Raw genomic sequence first — 26030 nt, 5'->3', positions numbered from 1 at the left:
ATGAGGAGGAGGAGGAGGAGGAGGAGGGGAGATAGAGAGGGGGGTGGTTTGCTCTCTCCCTCTCTCTTTCTCTCTCCCTGCCGGGTCAGGATGGAAAGGCTTACACAGGCAGGGGAGGAAACATGTCATGAGAGGTGATGACACAGCCACGGAGACAGATCCACATCCTCGCTGGCTCCCAGGTTCTCCGCTCGCCACTGCGTCTGCTGCGTCCCACAGAGCAGAGAGAGAGCCAAATATAGCCTCCTCTCTCCCTCTCTGTTTTCACTTTGTTTGTGGAGGATTTTAATCATGTGGAAGGTAAGAGGAAGCTTGTTTTTGTGTCCTTTCGCAGACTGTACACAGGGCCTGTCTCTGGGGGAGTTTGTGTGCTTTTTTAGTTTACTTAAGTGTGTGTGTCCCTGGGGGATTCCCGCATGCTTTCACCCTCCGTCTCAGGTTTTATTCTCAGTGGGAATGAGGAATGGGACCTTTGAGTGCCAGCAATACAGGAATGATAATGATAGAGCAGTGGCTGAAAGCTGTGGAGCCATCTGTATCATGGTCAGGGAGAAACTTCTGTAGTAACCAAATGTAGATTTTTAACAATGAGTTATGAATGAGTCCTGGAGTTCAGAGCAAGTTTAGTTATGTAAAGAACTTTAATTTTCTGTTTTATCCTCCATGTTTATTCCCTGAAAAGTGTAATAACTTAGCTTGATGCTGAATTGTTTGGATTTTTGGAAATGGTTGTGTTTGAGTGAAAATTGAAGATTCACTGGTATGGATTGTGACACTTTCAGATATTGACCCAACACACACTTCCAATTATGTGTGTGATGGTGGCGGGGTGGGGGTTGGGGTCTAGGTCGTATGAGAGTCTGTTTTGCGTGACCTAATTTCAAGGAGTCACTGTGTTTTGGTGCTTGCTTAAAGCCCAAGATACATAAAGATGGAAGACAGCGCCTTGAGGGATGCTTAAAATGTGTGTGTACTTCAGAGTGCTGTGTGTGTGTGTGCATGACTTTAAAAGGTCCTGAATGGTCTTTTATGCACTTAAGAGGCAGCATGTCTGACAGTGTTATTTAACAATTAAAGGGGAAAGTTGTTTCTAATGTTTTCAATGTGTATGTGAATGTAACACAGCGTTATGCTCATACATCCACATGCTATACACTCTGCATGTCATTCTTCACTCCGTCAGTTGAAATGAACCACCCAGATGTCAGATTATTCAGTTGCACAGCCTCTCCCGTGTGCTGAGGCGTGTTTATGAGTGTACAGTAACTATGCAAGTGTGTGTGCATGCGTCTTGCGGACGCTGAAGCATGTGTGTGTGTGTGTGTGTGTGTGTGTGTGTGTGTGTGTGTGTGTGTGTGTGTGTGTGTGTGTGTGTGTGTGTGTGACAGCTGGCTGCCACAGGCTCAGTGCTACTACTACTGATCCCTGTCCACCTGCTCCGGGTCACACAGATCAAGGAAATCCAGGTTCAGTGTTCGATCTGTCGGACAATGAGAAACTGAAGGAAGGGAGGCCACTATACTGGGACTGTGGTTTAAGGGACTAATTTAAGGGAGGATGCGATTAAAATAAACTTGTGCAACTTTTGTAGCAACTTCTTAAGATTTCAGTCCAAAATAATGCAACATTCTGTACTAAAAGTACATGAAAAGTCTCAAATCTGTCGCAAAATTAAACAGATTTGACCTACAGCGAGTGTTTAGATCACATATGGGTCTTAAACAAAGTTTTTTAAATAATAAAAAGCTTGCAGGTTGCCACATGCATCCCACATTTGTTTTGACAAACAGAGACAAGGAAGGCTATGTCTGATGTTTTGTTGGTAGTTGTCACTACACCGACCGATATAGCAACAATAGTATTGTTGGCCGTTTCTTTTCCTGTTTCCCCCGACACTTTTTAGTGTCATTGTCAGCCTGGGCGTGCAATCATCTCAGCTCTCGGATCATTCTGTTTTTAAACCTGAAGATTGACTGTGGGAACCACGTAGACAAATATAGCCCTGGCTGTATCGTCATGGCTCTTCCTGAGTGGGGGTCACTTTGTTTAGGCTTGGTAGGGGGAAAGGTGCCCTCTTGGGTGTTGTTGCCGTAATCACGAGAACAAAAAAAAACCTTGTTGTTGGTTGCTGATAGCATTAGCCCCCATGTTGCCCTCTAAATATCCTGCTATCTCACTACATGTTAAAATGGGGAGGTGTAACTCAGACTCTTATCTCCCCCTAATTGGTTAATTTGATCTTCAAAGTGTCAGCAGTCTCCCACCTCAGACGCTGGAGGGGATAACTGCTAATTGCTATCTAAACATCCTTCAAAAAAAGAAAAGGACAAAGACAGACTGGAATACTTTTTCCCTCTCTTCCTCCCCCCCTACTTCCACTCTAGTTCAGTTCATTTTATTCACCCCAGTGCGTTCTTTAATCACCAACCGCATAAGATGAGAGTGCAATATTGCCATGGAAACTTGTGACAATGAGTAAAAATCGGTTTTGTGGGACTTGGCAGCGTGCGCAGTCCTGTGGTGAGGATAAGTGATTCCTCAAAGTTTTTTTCCTACAGTGTGCTGTAGTAGGCGTGTTTCTGGTGCCATTTGTCGTATATATCTACATTTGTTTGCTTTTTTAGTGCTAAAAAGTTGCCTTTTGTGTCATATTACAAAGTGTAACCCTTAACTCACATAACTTCCTCACAAAACTCACCACTCTGCATTGAAGACTGTCCTCCAACTTGACAAACAAAGCTCACATCCTTTGAATGATTTGATAAAAACACGACCTTTTACAGCTTTCCCTTTGGAACCAACAGCCCTGACAAACAACCTTCACAGGTGCCACACGCAGCTCGGTGTTAGTCATTTCCCACACCAGATTGTGAGTTTGAAGCTATGTCGCAGCCATTTGATATGCATCAAGGCTTTTGGGGTAATCTGCTGCAGACCGGCAGATGTTCAAAAAGTCACATCCTTTTGGAAGATCTGCCACTCGAGGGGCCTCTCAAACTCAAAATCATCGTATGTGTGTTTTTTTGACATTCCTTCCCTTCAGATTTAATGTAAACAGAGATCATGTCGAGTCTCACTTCACTCTGAAAAGTCATACTCCAAAAATGCACGCTTCAAAAGCCTGTGTAATTGTAAGCATATTCTAAAGCCGTCCATATGGTGGGTGTTTTGGTATGAAGGTGCTCTATGAAGCAGGGTCATTGTAGACATGCTCAGGTTAAACGGAGGTCACATGTGCAGAGAAGCAGCTTTCAAAGGAAATTCCACTCAACAGCAACTCTTACGAAAGTTCCTATATCATCAAGATGTGTCTCTCCATAATTGAGACCTTATTTTCTTATTCTTAGCTCCATAAAAACCCTCTTCCAAAGAGCAATTTCATTTTGACTGGGGATTTGAACACTTTATATTAAGTATTTCAACAAGTTACATTTCTTTAAATGAATAGAATCAAGAAAACAACAACATCTACGTAATGTAAAGAATAATACATCAATTGAAAATTACATTCAAAAAATCTAAAGAAACATTTTAAAATTATGAAATGCACAACAATAATGTTAAGAATGATAAATAAATAAAATACACACAAATAATGTAAATAGTAAATCAATTAAATAAACAGAAAGAGATACAAAAACAGGTGTCAATAATAACATTAAAACAAATATTCTGCACAAAATTGGATTGCAAATGATTCAAAATACGGCACGAGCATAACTTGATAAGACGGATACTTTGGCGGTGTCTACTTTGAAGTTAACTTGTTGCATGACTCTCTTTGCAGCATATATATTTATATTCATCCCACTACTGATGTGTTTATATGCATTAAGTAGCTCACCTCGTCTGCCAGCTCTCTGGGGCCGCTTTAATGCTGAAAACATTTCATTATCCAATCAGAGTCGCGATGATAATTTAGCACTTTGGGGAATTACCGCTGTTTAATCACTTTCATCTCCACCAGGGGATCCTAAGCACATATTTTGAGGCAACATTATAGAATAATTGTGATCACAGAGGGAGGCGTTAACTAAATGTGTCTGAAATCATCAGTTTATCAAATGATCAGTTATTACTCCATCATCCAAGGCAGCACTTTATCTAAACCCCCCTTTGGCACATGTTTAAATAAAGATTAAAATAAACAAATACGTTTCAAACGTTTGTCTTTTCAGTATCAGACACAGTCACCTTCATTATTCAAGATACAACAAGCACTTTCATTTCCATCTCACACTCTCCTCCCTGTGTGTGTGGTGTGTGTGTGTGTGTGTGTGTGTGTGTGTGTGTGTGTGTGTCATGGGGTATGGAGATTATTGACCCTGATTCAATACGTCCTTGACATCACCAGCCTTGTTTTTGTCCCCTTCTGTATAATCTCTTGTCCCCAAACATCACATCTCATTTCACATTCAGCTCTACACACAATCTAGGTCACACAAGCAAGAGTCCAGGCAGACCCTGCCACACACACACACAAACAGAAAATCACAAATGTCACCCTTTATCATAATCACTAATAGCCTCGGCATCCCTGGCTACGACCAGCCAATCCTGTTAGGTGTGACTGACCGCTTTGCAACATGAAAGGCCACCATTGGTCACGGCTATAGTGTGGTAGGAAGCGGATTAGCGATCAACATGGCGGGGTGACTGGAATCAGACAAAGACATAATGTGTTTGTGTGTGTGTCTAGTTAACTGTACAGGGCAGAGGAGAGGGAGTTGAGATGTGAGGAGATGAGGGAGATTTTCAAATCTAATTCTCCTTTGATTTGGACTTCAAACACTACCTAAAAGTGTAGTTTTTAACTCACTTTTTCATTGCGCTCCGATATGCAGTGTAGACGACATTTAATTAATTTCTTCCAGCACTTGGGTGGCACAATTTACTTCCTACAAGCAGTGCCAAAGACAAATATTTAGCAAGGAAATGCTTCAGAATAATATTTAGCTCCACATGCCAGGGAGCACTTTCTGCTTGGCTGCATATCTGTGTGCTGAACGATAACATTCTTGTTTCCAAGCAAAATATAAATCTGCAAGGAACATTGCTTTGACCTTGGCCCGGAGAGCGTGACCCTGAAAAGACAACGTGTTCTCCACGACTCCGTGAGGTCGAGGTTAATCTCTCCATGCGGGCTATCCGCTGCTGCTATGAAAGCAGATTGTGAATATCAAATCCCATAAGCGGTTGAGGGTTCTTTCAAATTCTTCGACAGAAAGAGAGGTAAACAAGGTGTGGAAATGTTTAGATGTTGTACAATATGAAGAGTGGGGACGTTTTTAAAAAAGAGAAAGAAAAAATAAGGTTGTGTTTTATAATTCAGGAAAAGTTTCAATCATTTATGCAGGGTTCACAAAATACTTGAATAATGGAGCACTGGTGAGTCTCTACTGTGAAAGTAAGAGATGTTTGTGCCACACATTTGGAACGCCTTTGCTGTAAATGTATTAAATGTCCGAATTATTTCTTAAAAGTCTTGCCACCTTCAGTTTAATCCCATGTGAAAATATTTCAGAGAAATTGTGTCCAAATGTGGATTTTTTTTACGAGACGCAGATGTGATAATGGTTACGCTCAGCTGCGGATGGTTTGCCCTCTTTCGCTTGGTACCAACATCTCACTGTGTGTTTGCTATGTTCTGCCTCCTGTGGAGAGAATTGGAACAGCATAATCATACAGCGACACACAGTGTATGATGATTGTGTGAGTCAGGTCAATGGGGATGACCTACTTCTAGTTTCTGCTACATGGACTGCCACAGCCGCTCACATCAACCCACCAAATGCCCCCTCCACCCACCAAAATGTTTTTTTGAGGAGTGTTAAATAGCTTTTGGCTCCTCGCTGTATCTTTATGAGTGATATTGGAAATTGAATCACTCCCCTCTGCCATTGCGGAATAACTTCTTCAGCTCAATTTGGCAAAAGACGGTCTAGTTATAAAATATTAATCAAACCGAAACGCTAAAAGTAAAATATAACCCCCCTGAAGCAGAGTTTAAAGAGGACAAAATATCATAAAGTCAGACGAATAAAGCGTCCTACAATCATTAGGAGTACATTTTGATCTGCACCATATATTATGGAGAACCACAGAAACCACTCACATCATTTTCCCATTTCAGAAACACAGCCCCTGTTTTTTGCCCGCATTGTGCTCGTGTAGAATCAGTTTTTAGAAGATGGATAGAAAGAGCTCCTATAAAAATTTGAACAGCTTAAACTGCGAGTGGAAGGGAGAGCCACAACCTCCCTTGACCCAAAGTCAATCAAATATTTAGTAGAAGAGCGCAGACGAATTCTAGCCAAATACAAACAGGTTGAAAGAGTTTTAAAGGGGCCCTATTATGCTCATTTCCAGGTTCATCATATCTGTATGTAGTGTCTCTACTGTGACCACCCCTCTGTCTGAAACCAAAGCCCAGTCTGCTCTGATTGGTTAGCTGGCTGCTCTGTTGTGATTGGTCAACCGCTTAGATGTGTAGAGAAGTAAACAAAGCGATTGTATCCTTTGCAGACCATTTACATGCACTAAAACCTGTATAACACACTACAGGGCAGTTAAGGGCCCCTTTCATATCGGAGTGCTGAAATGGTTAAGTGTTTTCTTGTTTTCTTAGGGTCTCTTCAAAATATCAAAAGTGAGCTTTCTCTTTCACACTGAAAACATTTCTAAAGCAAAAGGTTATTCGCTGACATTTACGGATGAGAGACCATATACAAGGTTTTATTTCAAAAATAAGAACAGTACACATTTACCAGTAGCATCAGAGAAATGACATTTGTTCCTCTCAAAATAGAAAGGTAACATTTTGGACCTTGGTTACACGGCTCTGTAACCGGAGAGAGGCAGAGCAATACAAAGAAGTGTCAGGAATAGAAGGAGAAGAAGATGATGCAGGAATCTGATTCTTTTTGAAGGAAGGGCATCTCTACCACAGATCGTCTGACACACCCCAAAGCATATCATATCTGTCAGATATCATTCTGTTATCTGTAGACGGTAAGGACGTGAACTTCAACTGCAGCTGTGTGCAGAGGTTAACAGTACAGTATGTCAAGTAAAAGTACTGTAATAGGGCCAAACATTTTATTTTACTGGTATATCTTCCCATTGAACTATAAGATGTGCACATTTAACTGCAATTTGATACAGCCTTATTTTTTAGATGTCATTTCAGGCACTTGGTTTCAGTTTTTACCAAACACCGTCCGTCAACTTGACCTATACATTCCCCGACAGACTCCAGTTAATTTGTCTTCAGCTTACTCTAGCTGATGGCAACGTACATCAACTTGTGCTAAAATATTAAAGGTGAAGCTGCATGCCCCGGGCAAAAAGAAAATACATTTAAATGTTGCTTACTAAAAGGCTTTAGGATAACTCATCAATGATTGGAAAATGTAGTACCGTGCTGGTGAACATTTGCTCGGGTTCCCAATTCCCAACATCAACTAAAGAGCAGGGAAAGGCTCTATGCATCCAGACGAGGCTACAAAGGACATTCAAAGTAACAGAAATCATTATAATGGGGGCGGTGGTGGCGAAGTCGATAGGGACTTGGCTTGGCAACTGGAAGGTCACCAGTTCAAGTCCCGGCAAGACCAAGTGCAACCGAGGTGTCCCTGAGCAAGGCACCGTTCCCCACACTGCTCCCCGGGCGCCGTTCAAAATGGCAGCACACTGCTCCTAACACTAGGATGGGTCAAATGCAGAGAAACAATTTCCCCACGAGGGATTAATAAAAGTCCATCTTATCTTATCTTATATAAGGAACTCATAATGAAAAAATATGCAACCATAAGCTGTCCCCATGACAGTTGGAGAGCTGACATATCAGCAATTAGGCTTCAAATAGGATACATACCGATACATGATGTGTGGTGCCAATTTTGAATATTAAATATGTTTTTAAGTGACTTTAATGCAAAGCAACACTTGTTACCATACTTGGCAGAAGAAAAACTACAAAAAACACATATAATGTTTGTGTATTTTCTTACATTATTATGGCCCATTCACATAATGCACAAGCATATAAACAGTCTTTTTCTGATGGGTAAGACGCCTTGTTTATTGCTCACATGCAGACGCTGAAGGGAAATAGCCGGATGATGCTCCCACTGATGCTCACTCTGTTTTGTATTGCCCCCCACTGAAGAGAATGGGTACTGACGTTAGTGTTGCCAGCACTTTAGACGAGTCTTTCTACACAGTGGCAGCTCTGACAGTCATGAGGCGAAAGGGGATGGTGGGAAAATAAACAACTTGGATTTGTTTCCTCCTCCAGTCTGACTTCCTGTTCCTCTCTCTGCTCCTCTTCCTCCGTGTGTTGTGTGCCTCGTCACCTCGATGCACGGTTCAACAGTGTCACCTATGGTGTGCTAAGAGGCATTTCACCCAGCCAGTTTGGATCCATCTAACTCTGCATGTCAAATGTAGGATTATATGTTTTGTTTTTTGTCAGAATGAGATGGATTTATTCCCTTTATGCTTTGGCGCCCACATATGTCCCCAGCTGTCAAGGTGTCAGCTGTCAGAGCTCCATCAGTGTCGAACTTCACCTTCTTTGTCAACTCACTTCCTCTCTCTGCTTCTTTAGAATGCTGTATGTTTCCTTGCTGACATTTGTGAACAGGGATCGACTGCAGCAAACACACATCACCTCGATGTATACCCTAAATTAACTTAATGCACATTACACACATCATACATTACTGTTTGTTATAGATTTTGATTGAGGCATGGTTTTCAACATATTATAACTGGATACTGTATACAATTAGGGAACTGTGCTGCAGGATTTTTAAACGGTGTTAGCATGTTATGTAAGATGATGGCCATATTAAACATGTTATAATTCAATCCAGGTGTTCAAGCATTGACTTTAGGTTATTGCTCATATTCAACAGTCGCCAGCAGTGAGACTTAATGATCCAGTGCTGGTGCTTTTTATTCCTGGACCTGGCCTCCTACATGTTAATATGCCAAACCTTTCAATAATACAATATTAAGGACACACCAATATGTGCTGTATTGCCCCAGAAGAAAATACCAGACAGAAGACTGCACACTTGTAAACATGCATGCAAACAAAGCTTGATTCAAGAGCATGATGATTTTCATGTATTAATGTTGTGGTAAATTGAGCAAAAAGGCTTAAACATCATGAGTTCTGAGTTTTACTGGACTGATATAATATCTCTGGCAACACAAACACCTGAGGGAGGCTCTTCTGTGTCTCCTGCCGTGTGTTTGAAGGAATCTAAGTGTGTATCGATGCGTATGGACACGTGTAGATGTGAGTGTCTGAGGATTTGCTGTGTTTTCAGGCCCTCCAAACACATTTCATTTTGTTTGGAGCGTGTGATTGCTGCATCTCTTCCATCTCTCCTACTCAATATCTGCCCTCTTCTCCCTCTAAACGCTATCTGCTATATGTTAACATACGGACTATCTTGGACAGCAGAGTTTCTTGACTCGCACAATTTTAGTTTTGATGATAAACCTAAGAATGTTCTTTTTCCTTCAATCCGTTTACTGATCCTCATCTGCAAATTAATGTTATCTAACCTCAGATATGACGGGCGAGGCACAGAGGATGAAAGGAAACCATGCGTAAAGATAGTGTGATATGGGGGGTAGGGATAATGTGAGTGTGGCGATCCGACATCTACTGAAACAACAAATACGGTAGACTGGCCGTGCCTCAGTGACGCATGCATTCGATTCAGAACAGTAATTACAGTGATTATTATCATTTTTAGACTAGAATTATATTAAATATGAGTTTGAGCTATGCTTCAATTTGCATTTTCCACTTGGGAAAAACACATCTTCACTATGTTTGAGGCTTTTTCTCTTATGCATTCAAACAGCACAAGTTCAATTGTGTTATTTCATCTTCAATAGTTTGCATTTGGGCTAGTCTTATCTATATATCGCTTTCTTTGCTTCTGTAGAAATTAATCTCTTTGAATCTAATTCCCTTGAAGGGTTTGTTTAGGTTTCATCTAATCTTAAAAAGTTTGTTTTGTGACTTTTCTTACACGATAATAACTATATGTTGATTGCATTCATATGCTTTGAATGTAGGCTTTTCCCTCTGAGGCATAACCAAACTTCAAATGAAAATGCAGACGTGCACAGACAAACGTATCCCACATATTGAACATGGGTGACTTTCAGCACCAGGGTCAAACAGAAATGGAGGCCGAGTTCCTCTGCGGGGGAATAAATGGACATTTGCACTAATTACCAATTGACTACAGCTGTGCCTGCAGCTGCCACTGCTGCACCCAAATTCAGAACTACACCCTACTGCCACAGCGCTAAGTGCTGAAACTTAAAATTAAAAGGATCAACATTATACCCCTCCCTATGGTTCCATTCTCAATTACTGACATGCACAGTTTAACTTTCTAATCAAACCACGGAGCTTCACAGAGGGCATTACCTTTACTGCAGAGAACACATGACTACGCATTAACTGCTAATTTAAACATGGAGATACACTATTAAACAACATGGTGTCTGTCCAGGAGCTTTTGGAATGCGTGCACTTTTTGAAAACCCTTCCTTAGTGGTGCATTTAAGGGTCTGCTGTGAAAAACAGTCTTGTTAAACCAAGCTCAATCTGAACTAAAGTGTTGCAACTGCAAAGCCAGAAACAATACCGGTCACATCTGCAAACGTTGGTCAACACACAGCATGTCTTTACCTAATGATTGCATCATTGCCGTTGATTTGAAGATGTCACATTTTTTGAAGCTATTCTATTTGTCTAGTATTTTATATCAATTGCTTTCATGGTCCGTTTTCACACAGACTTAGATAATCCAGCAGTTAACACTTCCATTCTTTAAGTCTGCTCAGTGATCTGCTCCATTGAGTTATAAAGCAGTTTCACACCATTTAATCACAAATCCCTCTGCTTTCTTTCCCCTTTCTCTCCTTCCACCATCTCTCTGTCTCCGGCCTGCAGACAGCTGAGCGGCTCTTCTGGATTTCGCTGACGCTGCGCCTGGTCCCGCCTGGCCTCCTCTGAGCAGGATGGACACACTGGAGTCAGAGCTGACTTGCCCAATCTGCCTGGAGCTCTTTGAAGACCCACTGCTGCTGCCCTGCGCTCACAGCCTGTGTTTCGGCTGCGCCCATCGCATCCTCATCTCTCACTGTACCACCAACGAATCAGTTCTGAGCATCGGCGCCTTCCAGTGCCCCACCTGTAGATATGTCATCTCCTTGAGTCCTGAACGTGGACTAGAAGGACTAAAGAGAAACGTGACCTTGCAGAACATTATTGATAGAGTACAGAGGGCCTCATCCTCGGCTGGGATCCCTCTTCCGCTGGCGTTGCCTGCGCCCCACAGCGGGCCCAACTCTCCCGGAGAGGAAGGGAGAGACCGGTTGGCGTTGGTCCCGTTCAGTGCCGCCATGTCCAGCCCGGGCACGCCTCCTGAGCCCATCCAGTGCCAGTTCTGTGAGCAGGACCCGCCACAAGATGCCGTGAAAACGTGTGTGACGTGCGAGGTGTCGTACTGCGAGGAGTGCCTCCGAGCAACGCACCCGAACAAGAAGCCGTTCACCGCCCACCGGCTCATCGAGCCCATGCCAGACTCCCACCTCAGGGGGCTGCAGTGCCTGGAGCACGAGGAGGAGAAGGTGAACATGTACTGTGTCACGGACGATCAGCTGATCTGCTCGCTGTGCAAACTGGTGGGAAGGCACCGAGACCACCAGGTGGCAGCGCTGAGCGACCGCTATGAAAAACTCAAGGTAAGCACAGACCTTGGTTGACTTTTCTTTTGTTCCAAGTTCTTTTTCATTTGTTCCTTTTTGGGATGATTTGGCTTTAAAAGATTTATCAAAGTTCTCTAAAACCTGAACTCTAATTAACCTGGAGCCTTTAACGGCAGATACATCAAAGTTTTTATATTAACATTTTTGGACAGTTTACACTCCATTAACAAAAATGTTTTATTTTAAGCTGTAATTTTATGCTGCTCTGCAGTTTGCAATATCCTATTATCCTTACCCAGCTATCTAACTCGATTATCAAGTGAGATTTTATCATCTCATGCTGACTTAATATATCTGCTGAATAATTAAGCAATTAGCATAATCACTATATCCTGCCAGTGTGCCAGGAGGGTATCCAGAGGCATGCACACACAGTGAATATGTGGAGTGTCATTAGTGACGAGGCATGGTGTCTTCAATGAGGCTGCAGGTTAATGAGTGCCAATTGCCTGCAGGGTGTAGGTGTGCTTAATTGTGCATGGCTATTAGAGTGTGCTGGTGATGGCCAGAGAGGCAGTGTGTGTGTGTGTGTGTGTGTGTGTGTGTGTGTGTGTGTGTGTGTGTGTGTGTGTGTGTATATATCTGTGTGTTACATCAGAGCTCATGAAGAAGGATGTGTTACTCTGAATGTCCACCGGATGCTTTTTCTAAAATAATCCCATAATCATAACAAATAAAGAACATTTCTTAAAGGGATACGCGACTATTTTAGAATTGCATACACTTCGGGGTTAGTCATGTAACTCCTATAATACAGCAGATGCAGCCAATGAAGGTCAAATTCTGATAATCCCATATATCACAGACTTTCTCGCAGAACAATGCGAACAAAAGCGTTTCCAAAGCGTAATTTACCCAGGGAACATTTCCATCAGTACCCTCTTGCACGCTGACTCTGAAAATGTTTGTTCAGCCTTGCTAAGCTTAAAATGCAAAGCTGTGGTTTGACTTCTATGAGAAACAGGTTTCTCTTTTACCAGAGGTTTGAAACACATGTTCAAGTGGTGGTGGCAAAGTCGATAGGGACTTGGCAACTGGAAGGTCACCAGTTCAAGTCCCGGCAAGACCAAGTGCTACCGAGGTGTCCCTGAGCAAGACACCGTTCCCCACACTGCTCCCCGGGCGCCGTTCAAAATGGCAGCACACTGCTCCCAACACTAGGATGGGTCAAATGCAGAAAAACAATTTCCCCACGAGGGATTAATAAAAGTCCATTTTATCTTAAGTGGGTTGTTTGTAATACTTCCTCAGAGCGGAGGCACAACTTTGGTGGTATAATGGAAGAAACACAGCAACAAAATCTTAGTTGTGTAGAATAAAAGGTATTAGTGAGACATGTGTACATGTAGCTTTGTTAAATTAGTAAAAGAGAAAACCAAAAAATAGCCAAAAGCAACACTTGAAACGTTTTTAGTGTCAGCACTTTTCTTGTTTCTCAAGAAAAAGAAAATCAGCAAAAAAACATCCCACTCATTGATCTGTTATTATACGTCCGCTGCTGGTTTCCAAGTGTTTCTGCTCCACATGACGGGCTTTATGTCCTGTCATCATGGCTGACAAGGTCTGTGCCTCCTCATCTTGAGTGTATCAGCAAAAGAAGAATACTTAGCGGGGAGGCTACAGGTCAGTGCATCATCTAATTATCCTGCTCCCTCCATTCATCCAGAGAGAGAACGTAACATAGCACAGGTCAGCACACCCAGCCGTTATCATACAGGCTACTTATCTGCTGTCATTTAAAAAGCACCGCAATAGCAGATTTCTCGTCGCTCTGACATGCTCACAGGTAGCAACATATGGCCTGTGCACGCAAACGAGACTCAACAACCATGATGCCTCATAGATGCATTATGTACGTACTCTGAATCCCTGCTGTGTACTATTACGTGCAGTTCAATACATGTTTCCAACCCCTGAAGAAATACACTAAGTATAATTAATCCCATTATTAAAGGTTGCATGACACCATATACTTGTGACTCACACTATACATGTTAATTTAAATGAACTGCCTGAGGACATTCAAACTGTGTGTCTTTTACAGTTTGAGATGCTGAACGTATACGCATTTGGGGTTAACAGCTTTAGTAGAATGTCCATATCAACTGCAGAGAAAGAAAAAACGGTTTATTAACTTCCAAAATCCAAAACTATGCAATTACTTCAGAGACAGCCAACAAGTCAACCAGGATATTTCCAAGACTAAACCAAGTTATGTTTGTGAATACACCTAACCAAACTATCACCACAGTTTTGGCAACCAAAAAAAAGGGCGACTGTGGCTGCGAGGGAGTGCGGTCGTCTTTCAACCAGAAGGTTGTGGGTTCGATCCCAGCCCGTGCAGCCAACATGTCGATGTATCCTTGGGCAAGATACTTAACCCTGAGTTGCTCCCGATGGCCAACGGTGTGTGAGTGTGAGTGTGTGTGAATGTTAGGTCCTAGAGCAAGTGGTACTGCTCTGTATGAATGGGTGTGAATGGGTGAATGACATGTAGTATGTAAAGCGCTTTGAGGGGTCGTAAAGACTGGATAAAGCGCTATATAAGTACAGTCCATTTTAACCATTTTTTTAAATGTTCATTAACGTGCACTCTATTGGGAACTTACTATTTTAACATCAAATCTTGCTGGTTCAGTGAAATTATCTTTTACTTTATTTATGATTGAATTATGTTGAGGATTATATATAAAGTCGTAATGAGGACATTGCGTGCAGATGGAGAAACGATACACGTATGACTGCTTCATTAACTTAACTGAGCCTGCCCTCTGTCACACACAAACACACACCCAGGCACACACACACTCACACTCGAGACTACCTTCTACCCTTACAATAGTTGTATAAACACGGGCAGCATCTTCTTTCTCACACAGAAAACAAATCTTCCTCGCATTAGTTTGGGGGGATTTGACCAACTGTCAGCCCCTTAAAAATCTCACGACAGCCATCTGGCACCTAACGTGAGTTTGATACACACTACGGGTTAAGACCCTGTTAGATTAAGAATCTAGGCCCAGCATTTAAGGGAAGACACGCAATATGCTTATTTATTATTTTGCCGCATCTTGAATAAAATATATCTCAGGCTTGGGCTGAATTATGTTTTAACGTAGAGAGTTAAGTTCTGTATGTCAGTTCAATCTTAGTTTACTTAATCACAGCTAGGCTATTTACTCCATACGTGTCAAAAACATGCAAACAAATCCTGACAGAAACACTCATCTTCAATTATGGTTATATAACACATGTAATCTTAATGTAATCGTTTGAAACTTTCAGCAAAACATGTCAGTTGTAAAATGTATAATACATTATAATGTGCTGAGTTAGGTCGACGCTTTTAAGAGTTTTGTTGCAAATGGTCGGGGTTTTGACTGAGCAGAAACAGGGTAGGAAATAAATGGAGGTCTCGATGTACGCTAATTAGCTCTGAAAACAACCCAACAGCCCTGCAATATTCATGCTGAACAACACATTTGATTTTTAATTCATAAGTACAGAAAACTTTGGGGGAACTTCTTAAGAGAGAAAGTGCTAACAGGCACGAAACACTCTTGTCAGGTAACCCAAATGGTTCAAACTTGAAATACTTAAGATGTCTCAGACAGCCCTTTCCCTGAGATATGGTGCTTTTCTCTCATTTTGGAGTCTGATAAGTCCAAACTGTTTTGGTCATATTTTCCAGACCATTTCATACACATCGCTCTTTGTACTGATCTTCTAGAATTTGAGATATCCCCTCTCAGCACAGGGGGGGAAAGAAGATGATTGGAATAGTTTCTTTTTCAGTGGCAGTGCTGTGGTGTGTGATAAGAGCCGTGGAGGTTATTGTGGGAACACCCATCCTTTTTCAGAGATAACATTACCCCCGTCACAGGAAATTGACGGAGAAGGCGTCTGGAAATAGCTTTTAAAGTCCTTGGCTCTGGGTGTGAGGAGAAAGAACCTTGAGGTAAAAAATATGAGCCCAGTTGTGTGTTTGTGTGTGTTGTCAGCTTTAGTTTCAAATCATAGGTTTGTTGTGTTTATGTAGTATTCAATTGCAGCCGCCCTTCAGTGTTGGAACAACAAACGTTAGGTTGTCAAGTGGCAACATGCACAATAAAACATGAACAGACACATAACATTTCAAAGCTTTGTGGATAAGCACAATATAACCTTAATGTCCTCCAGCTGTCTCATTCATCTGTTCTATCGTGGCTACACATTCCCTTACTTATGTTCCTCATATTGTATATATTATGTTGACATTTTTGACATCCTTAGAAATTCCTTAAAAAGCAGCCAAAAAAGTGCTAAAGCCAAAAGGGCAAAACATCTTTAAGTATTGCCACAAATCCCTTATAATAACCAAGGTCCCTTTAAAGAGGCCCTATTACGCTTTTTGGGTTTTCTCTTTCCTGTAGTGTGTCATATAGGTACATATTATATATACATATTTGGTGCATGTTCTGCAAAGGCTTCAATCCCAAAGGGATAAATGTGAGAAATCATTTAAATCATCGTAATACATATACATCACAGCCGGTTTAAGGATTATAATGTTGGGGCTGGATTCTGCAAAGTCCAGACTAGTGAATTTGAATAAAAAATGTCTATCATGTCCTTTGCCCCAGTTTTGTTAGAGATCCACCAGTTTGTAAACATCTCAAATAAAGCCCTGGTTCTCTCTCTATAGCCATCACTTGAAGATATACAGTGCAGCACCCACTGTCTCCTTTCCGCAAAGATTGTTCCCTTTGCTGGGGGTCTTCTTGACTCTCAGTCAAACACAATCACAAACACCTCTGTGTCCTTTCAGTTTCCCCCAGCATAATGTTCTTTCCTTGTTTCTGTGTTGTGCTTTGCTTCCAAGTCAGGGCTACTTTCTTTCTAGCAGTCATCTCTCTTTCCCACAGACTGATACAAACAAACATATTGTTTCAATTTACACATGCGTTCACTTGTAGGAAAGAGTGTGTCGAGCAAACACACCGTCGCCCAACATCAAATAGAGAACAACCTATAAACTTAGTATTATAGTTATTTACAAAAGTATAAAAATATCAAGAGCCACAAACACTATTTTTAAGCCAGTAGGGAGGCGTTCAGGATGACACACATGCAAAGTGTGCCTCGGTTTCAAAGGGTGGATTCTGTGAGAGATCTGAGCGCTGCAGCACAGCATGATGCACACAAAACTCACTCTACCTCTGTCACAGGAAGACGTCTGAAGATCAGAGACCTGTCAACAATCCTTTCTTTTAAAGACATGGCAGGTTATATGTCTATGTATCTTGCAATGTATACATTTCATTAAAAGGTAGCACCAAATAGTGATGTCACAGTTTACAGACACACCCTTAACTGCTGACTACTCCAGTAACCACTGGAGGTCACCAAAAACAAGATTTATAGCTGCTTTTTTCCCTCAGGAGTAGAGTATACAAGGGAACTAGTATACAATGGAAGTGCTCACTCCAAAAGTATACTTAAAGGACTAGTTTGTAGCATTTAGGGGAATCTAGAGGTTGTGGATCACACCCCCTTTCCAAGTGTAAACGGAAAACTTAAGGTGGCTTACACAAAAGGATACATATTCTTAGTTTCAGGTGATTTTGAAAACATAATGCTGAACATAATATTCCATTTCTCCCTAAAGATCCCCTTTTTATTTACCATACTGTTCCTTTGACTATATGTACTTGAATCGCGCCTCTAGTTTAGGGATGTGAAATGATTTTTACAGGCGTGCAGCTCAACACTTTTAATCCAAATCTATTGGTTTACTGTGTATCTAAAAACTCATCAAGTCGACATGGTTTAGCGTAGTTGGTTCAGAGCAGAGATTAAACGACTTTTGGGTACACATCTGGCTTGCACTGGCGACGGAGAAGCAGGATAGCAGATAGATGGAGAGATATACTCAGGATAAACAAGCAGTGTGATAGCCAGGTGAGCGGCTGGATGGCAGAGATTAATACTAGTCAACATAGATGCTGAATATGTGGGTTAACCCCTTCATGACCAATTGTAACTGTGCATACAATCCACAAACACACAGATGAGACTGACAGCAGGTTTCATTTTTTAAATCCCTGCTACTTCCCTTATGTCACAGGGTTACTTTACTTATTTTAGATGTGCGTGTGGAGATGTCGAGTTTATTTTCTCAACATTTGATGCACGACCATAAGCGTATACATGACTACAAATATGTTTCGCCCTTTTCGCTTACATGCATTCGTTTTGCTGCATACACCGCTTAACATCTGCTGACTTATCGTGGTGATACTTTTTCTCATCATCCCATACAAGCCTGGTTTATTTTTATCCCTATGGATGATAATGGCCATGACAGCGCCACATTCATCTCGGAGAAGACCTTTATGCCGCTTTTGATTTTGTGTGTCATCGGCGTATTAAGGCCACCCATCAAGCCCCCTAGTGCCACAGCAGCACACACAAATCCCACCGTCTCTTTCTGTGTCTACTGTGGTTGTTGTTCATTCAATATTCCCCCTGGGATAACTCCTTTTTAATCCTCCACGTAACATCTGAACCTGGCTGCGTTTACACTGCTGCTTAAAAAGTGGGAATGTAGCATATCTAGCTAGTTTGCTTGCCATATTTGTTTGACTTTACTGTAGATGCAGAAAGTGAAGGATTTACCCAAATGCATGATGTGTTCAGGAACCTGGGCTTTCTAATCCAAGCTATCTTTGGTATTTGACAGTCGGGCCTTGCTTCAATTCCCTTTTTACAGCATTTTCAAAAACATGCAGGGAAATCTCAGCAGTTGTGAGTTGAAATTCTTCAGAAAAACAGTTTTGCACAGGACGGTGGAGACGTGGCATTAGAGCGGCTTAAGCATGCTCGGTTTGGCAATAACACGACGGTCTGGAAAGCAATAGAGACAGCTTGTGCCTTAGCGGATGAAAAGCAGCAAAAAGGGGAGGGGAGATAAAAAAGGAAGGGAGGAGCGTTAAGGGACAGAGCTGACGTGCTGTCACCTGTTTGCCGGTTCGTTAGCCGAGAGCGCTGCTTCGTGCTCTCATAGGGAAGGCTTTTGATGCCTAATTTGCCGCTTGGTCGGGTTTGCTCTTGGCTTGGTGCTCAGTGGAGAGGCTGCCCCAGTCACATCCTCTCCTAGAGAAGGCTCCTCTGTCGGAGGCTCGCACGGGGCAGGATGAGGAGGCAGTGCAGGGATGATGATGATGGGTACCCGGCACGCTCAGAGGTACGTGGAAACTGAACGCACCTAGTCAGAAAGACGGAGGAAAGTGAGTTTGGGATGTTTGTTAGGAAGAAGAGTTGAGGGAAGATAGTCTTTGCTGCTGAGGAATCAAATATTCTTTGCTCAATTTATCTTGTTTAGTTGTTTTCCACTTGCTGTTGAACTTTGTTGATGCATCACCTGAGGTTTTCTTACAACTTCTTGTGTAAGCAGAAAAACCTATAGAGGGGGAATCTGTTGATTTCTCCTCCTCCTTTGATTTACGACTCTGCCTTCCACGTCTGTTCCTTTGCATTTATTTCCCAGCTATTTATTTTTACTTTCTCACTCTGTGTTGTTTTGTGTTTGCCACAGCAAGCCCTGGACTCCAACCTGAGCAATTTGATCAAGAGGAACAATGAGCTGGAGTCTATCATGGGGAAACTGATCCAGACTTGTCAACATGTAGAGGTGAGTCACAGCGGTCCTCTAAGTGCACCACTCTAATATAGCGTCTCTAAACTGTCATCATGTTGTATGTTTACTTTCAGAACTATTATTTAAATACTTTTATATATAAAACATATAAATAGTTTTAATTCTACACTGACATCTCCTATTTTACTTGACATAATTAACATTATTTAGCCAACGGTTAGCCACAACATTAAAACTCTAAGAAATAATTATTCAATTTAAAAAATATTTGTAAAGCAACTGGTTTTTTCTAATATTTGTATTAAGATAAATGTGTGGGTTTAGCATTACTGAAGGGAATTCAGTGTAAAGCCTGCCTGTTCATGTTACGCTGGCCCACTAAGGAGCTTTAAATAAAGCACTGCCACAGGGTTAAAACGCACTGACATCTTGGCTTAGAAATAGAGGGCAGCCTCTCTGCATGGCAGGCCATATAGAAACTGCAAGCAGAGGGGATTGTGATTTATTAAGCAGATTTAAAAACGTTTTCCTTAAGTGCAATTTATTTTGTATCTTTCGGTGTCACCATCCTGCTTAAATGTTTATAGTGCAGTCATTTGAAATACAAAAAAACACCCTCAATTCTCACAAAAAGGAAACACTCCACTTTAAAAATCCTAGAAATGTATAAATAATGCTTTTAATCAAGAGAGAGCAAAGAACTTGACCCATTTTACCCCCAGTGCATTATGGTCACAGCGTTACACACACCGTAGCTTGTGTACTGTGTGGGTGAGAAAAGACCTATTGCACGAGTAGAGGATGGCACTTGGTGGTGATCATGAAAAAATAAACTCGTAAAAATGCATAGAAACCTGCAGCTCTCCATGACATGCGTGGATGTGACTGGGATTAAAAGAGGTTTCCCACAGTAAAAGCATCGCACTGACAGCTTGCTGAATATTTCACATCTTCCCCAAAGCTTCTCTGGAGTTTGCTCCTGATACTTTCTGACATTTATGAGACTCCATTTGTTGTTAAATGAAAAAGCACATTGTTCAGTCAAACTTAGAAAGGAAAACTATAATTGAGAAACGTTGCAGAGGTTTAACTATAGCCACAATTGAATTCTTCCGCACCACACCATTTTAAATCCTGGCCTTTCTGTATTGCTGGCAACATGTGGATCAATCGCACTATGCTACTATATAAACTGACATTTAGATGGTGTATCAGTGAAATGAGCAACAAACTACCAACACAGACAGGACTATTTACCCAGAAGGCCTTTGTTGGTGCCTGTGTAAAACGAAGAACATGTCAGCTTATTTCAACTTTTTTTAAACTCATATTACTTGAGAACATGATTTTTTGTAACCAAGTCGTTTTTTTGCCTGAACCTAACCAATGTTGTTTCAATTCACACTGTTAATCATGTTACAACCTATCCATCTTGTTTGAATCCAATCCATTATATAATCACAAATGGTCAAATATGGGTCAAATGCAGCAGTTGTCAGTGTCTGTATACAAATGCAATAAATAAACTGACTCCAAGTGAGGGGAAATGAATGCTTACACTGGAGCAAAGTCACACAGCTGAGGTCTCTGGCTTAATGTTGTAGAAAACACGCATCGTGTCACTAAATATATTGGACTAGTTAAGTTACCTCCCTCGAGGAAAGCTCAGTTTGGGTGCCTTTCAACAACTTTGCATATCCTGGAGGACTGAGTCACTTATGAATGTATGTGTGTGTGTGTGTGTGTGTGTGTGTGTGTGTGTGTGTGTGAGTTTCTGTGACTAAATGAATCACGTAATGTCTCTACCAGGGAGCAATCTGTCATACTGTTCACATGCTCCAGAGGGCTCTGCCCACAGCCATTAGATGCCCCACATCTTTGCACATGATGTACTTTGGTAAAACACTGTGCGTGTGTGTGTTTGGCAACTTAATCATTCTACTACATCAACCAATTATTGACTATTATAATGTTTGACACTCTTTGTCTAAATGTTAAAATATTAGTTATTACTGGAATGATTTGTGACCAAAGTGTGTGTGTGTGTGTGTGTGTGTGTTTGTCCTTGCAGCCTTGTGGGCGGTAGTTCCAGTCAGATGAGCAATATTGGAGGACGTCATGTTTATTCATATTTCGTTTTTAATAATAAAATGTCAGGCAAAGTGAATCAGCAAAGAATACTTTCTAGTTTAGTTGGGAGCTATATTCAAAGAGGCTTCATAGCCTGGCAGCCCAATATATAAAGATTTGTATAAAGTATGTTAAATGTGTACAACATGCCACAAAGACATACCATATATACATGTTTTTTCACAGAGTAAGCCGTTCAACATCTCCAGCTTCCCAGGAGCAGTCACAATGACATCGGAGGCTCCAATTAGCAGTGTTGAAAAGCAGATGCAGTGGCGGTTTCATTATACGGCTTAGCACGTCTTCACATACTGAAAGCTTTGTAACCCAGGTGGCAAATTGTTTCTGTTGGCCCAGAAAAGCACATAAATGCCGTTTTGAAAGGCCACGCTGAGGATATTGAAGAAGTCCTGTCCAGCCCTTGTTTGGCTCGGTGTAGGAAAGGCAAACGACTCCCCGTGATGTCATTATTAAAACACCTGTCAACATGCGTGTGTGTAACAGAGAGTGTATGAATAACTTGGTGGCTTGGCAACACTCACTGCAGACTTCACTTTCATTGCTCCCCATGCTATCGCTTTACCACAGCGAGAAGAACACACTTTACAAGGTGCTGAAAGGAGCTCTAGGAAATGACCAAAATGAGAAACTGCACATTATGGTAGGACCTGCAGTCTTATAATTGCATTTGAACAGCTTTTATAGCACACTGTAAAGGCTCCAAGTGAATCAAACACCCCGCAGAATACAGCGGCATGCTGGTTTTCCTCTGAAGACCCTCATGGCAAAACAACCCTGGATAAAATCAGCACGGCACTTTCCCAAACACCTTCCAACTAAATTAAACCTTTTCCATTAAGTTTCATTGCCATCATTGTTGGGTTTGAACCCACTGCCACCACACTTAATATCCTTTAATATAAAGTTACGACAGCAATAGACTTTAGCTATAAAGTCAGTTTCTACATTTGAATGTTTTTACAACCCTAAGACGTGAATTTATAACAAAGATTTAATTTTAATCTTGTTTTTATCGGATAATGTGAACAATGATAAATGTTTCATTACAAAATCCAAAATGTCTACCATGGAAAAAAAAGCTACTTCTTTCCCTAAATCACTCCCTTTTTCCCCAAAAAACCAAGCCCTAATAAGATGGTCAGTCAAGCAAAAATTATCCAATGTCATTGGAAATCGATGATGGTACAATTATAAGCAATAAAGTATCGAATGCCTTTCTATCTAATGGTGGACGAGTGGCTAACACTAAAACTGAGATACAGTACTGACAGCTCTAGAGCCTCACAAAAGGTAATTTAAAAATAAAATGCAAGCTATTACATTCTATTTTAGTCCCACACTGGTGTCTGGTTCTTCTGCATATTTCTGAGTGTCATGTCTGCTCTCTTTCTGCTTACTTTACTTGTCACTCATCCCTCCAGCCAGCGGGAGACAAAATGGCTGAATATGGCTCGTCTTCCTCAAGTACTTGCTTCAGATGCTGGCTGACGGATGGAAATGACATCCTGTCCCTCGGCCGACATGTTGCATAGCCACTAAATGTAGATATCGCTCTCTGTTCGCAGCATCCATCAGTTTCTCCCTTTATTTAATGCTCTGTGTGTGAATCGGTTCTCAGGTGAACGCGTCCCGTCAGGAGGGCAAGCTCCTGGAGGAGTGTGATGTCCTGATCGAAATTATCCAGCAGAGGAGGCAGATCATCGGGAGCAAGATCAAGGAGGGGAAGGTGAGGTGAACACGGGGGCGAGGGATGACATTTATTTGGCTTTTCTGTGTATTTTATACCCACATTTCACTTTAATATCCTTTCTTAGCTGTGACTACACTGTGCCATCTTTTTAAAGGCTTCCATGCAGTCTTGTCAATTTCCTGTCCCACTACAAACAACATTAATTCATTTCACCATTTCCTCACATTCAATTATCATCAATGGGACGATTTGATATTCCTGCTTGGATACAATGAAATATCCAAATGTGCTTCAAATCAGAGTGTGGCATTCACAGTAAAGGTTGGATTGCAACAGACTGCTAATGTCATCCTCTTTGTTCCTCACTATTGCATCCCATGCGCGTTGAAAGCACTCCAAGTCACCATCAGAACCCATTTATCCGTCTATTGCAATACTTTGTTACAGCCACTTGACCTTCTATGGTGAGCAGACGGCAAACTGTTCAGCTGCCTCAAATTCAAACCCCTTCCGTTCGAACAGAAGGGAGAAACTCTCAGACCGGCCAAAACTAGAGCATACTCTATGAGACAGCACGTGTATTACAAAGCCGGATCTTTTTCTCTGCATCTAATAAGACACGAGACCCACGAGCGATTGATTTCCCTTGTGTCATTTGCACTTTACTTTTTGTATCACTTCAGAGAAAAAAACTTGGATAAAGAGGTATTTATTTTTAGTCCAACAGAACAACATTTGGATTGAAATGACAGTGCTTTGGGTTCTCTAGCAGCCAAACTGCTGATCAAAAGTCCTTTGACCTCAACCCAGTCACTGACCTCAATATGTCTCTTTACATCTCCGCTCATACTGTAGGGAGAAAGGAATGAAACTGGGGGGCAAACGAGGGGAAAAATGAATTCCCAGATTTGCGTGCAATAGAATCATCGTAACGCCATGACAACCAGGTATCAGCACGGACATGGGAGAAGCTCAACCCACTCGTTACTGTTTCCTATTCAATCTCATGAAGCTTAGACGTGCAATCACAACCATAGCTCCTCTTACTTTCTCCATAACATCGAGAGAAAGAGGTAACCTTGAAGTGTCTGTTTCATGTAGACTGAAAAGAAACCTTTTATACAAAACCTCAGAAAACAGAAAACAAGAAGGAGGGCCAGAACATATGAGCCTCTATACACTATAGACGCCTTCATGCCCTTTGCTATAAATCACCACCTTTAATGTTCATAGCATTAAGAAAACATGAAGTACTACAAGTGTGCATCATGCAACCTTTTGTGTGTGACTTGGAAATGTTAACATCCATCGTCTTGTAGCAATACAACCTTATTCTCTGGGGTCATTTCCTGTCATCTGCTCTGATTACGTTCTCATCGTTAATCAACCCCACCCTGGTTTTCATGCGTTCTTGGTTTGATTATTTTGATCCCTGTCTCTCCAGACACAAAGGATTCGGAAGCTCGCCCAACAGATCTCCAACTGCAAGCAGTGCATCGAGAGGTCCTCGGCCCTCATCACGCAGGCCGATCAGACGCTGAAAGAAACGGATCACGCTCGCTTCCTGCAGACCGCCAAGTGCATCAACGAGAGGTCAGAGAGCCCACACACAGTGATATTATTCTGCAAACTTAAAGCTTTAAGGATAGGGCAAAGAGTGCACTTTCAGAAACAATTTAAGTACTTTTTGTGCTTGAATTCCCCACGAGCCAACACTTTAAAGTTGGGAAGCCATCTTTAATTTAACATAATCTTATTCCACCCCCTCCTCAAGCTTTCTGACTAATTAATTTGGCAGCTGAGAACAACACTTGGTGTCCATTATGTGCATCCTCAGGAGTGACTGAAATACAAACAAATAATTATGCTGGAGTCCTTCAAGCAACAGTATTCTTTCAGAAACAGAGACTGATTTAATTAAACTTTTGAGGAGTTAGATAAGCACGCTAAACGTCCTTGTTTCTATGATCTAGGGTTTCCATGGCATCAGCATCAACTCAAGTGCTGATCCCAGAGATAAACCTAACGGACACCTTCGACACGGTCGCCCTGGACTTCACCAGAGAGAAGAAGCTGCTGGAAAATCTGGATTACCTTACTGGTAAACCTTTGTGTTTGAATCAAAGTTATTTCTTGATTGTTTTTAATTCATAGAAGTCAAAGTGAATGGGCATTTTAATTCTCAAACATCGTAAAGGCTTTCTTTATTATCGGCAAAAATGAATCCAAAGCAAGTAATACTTTTTGTCTGATCTATAGTCTGGCCCTTTATTCCATTCCTCGTTGACCATAAAACCAAACAAGCCTTTAATCAAACTTCTACTCCGGCTTTTTAAAAAACACACGTCTTCAAGCACTGTGTTTGAAGGAGCATTAACTAAAAAAAATAATTTTCAACATTCATTTCCGACGTCCCATTTGCGAGGACCCATCAAAATGTCACAGCGTGAATTATGAGCGTGCCGGGGACAAATACAAGGCATTGTGTGTAGTGGATTTGAAGGACTGTGAAAATGGCTGGCTCATATTTATTCTCTGCGACGCATGAGGGCTTCGCTGGAGGGCCTTTTCACTAAGTGAATCACTCCACTATGTGCAGCCACTCATGGCAGAGGGGTCGGGAGAGGGGGAGAGTGACAGACACAGAAAGAGATAGGAAGTGGCTTTACAATGAATTCAGGCTTGCCTTTGTAGCTTACTTCAGTCCACTCTCTCTGGTAGAGGTTTTGTGAATACAAA

The 26030-nt window shown here is 41.6% G+C and overlaps 1 protein-coding gene across 1 annotated transcript in view; it reads left to right on the top strand.

Moving 5' to 3' along the window:
- Window positions 1–246: 246 nt before the first annotated feature.
- Window positions 247–26030, top strand: part of LOC117546722 (E3 ubiquitin-protein ligase Midline-1-like) — a 30930-nt gene continuing 5146 nt past the window's right edge. Inside the window, 6 exon segments of the mRNA XM_034217069.1 lie at window positions 247–300; window positions 10994–11787; window positions 19388–19483; window positions 23220–23327; window positions 24736–24884; window positions 25265–25392. Of these exon segments, the coding sequence (XP_034072960.1) occupies window positions 11062–11787; window positions 19388–19483; window positions 23220–23327; window positions 24736–24884; window positions 25265–25392 (1207 nt within the window). The 5' untranslated portion in view covers window positions 247–300; window positions 10994–11061.

Source organism: Gymnodraco acuticeps, unplaced genomic scaffold, assembly GCF_902827175.1.
Source record: "Gymnodraco acuticeps unplaced genomic scaffold, fGymAcu1.1, whole genome shotgun sequence".
In the NCBI taxonomy this organism is placed as follows: Eukaryota; Metazoa; Chordata; class Actinopteri; order Perciformes; family Bathydraconidae; genus Gymnodraco; species Gymnodraco acuticeps.
Note: the sequence above shows the minus strand (reverse complement) of the source record. Positions and strands in the feature narration are given on the sequence as shown.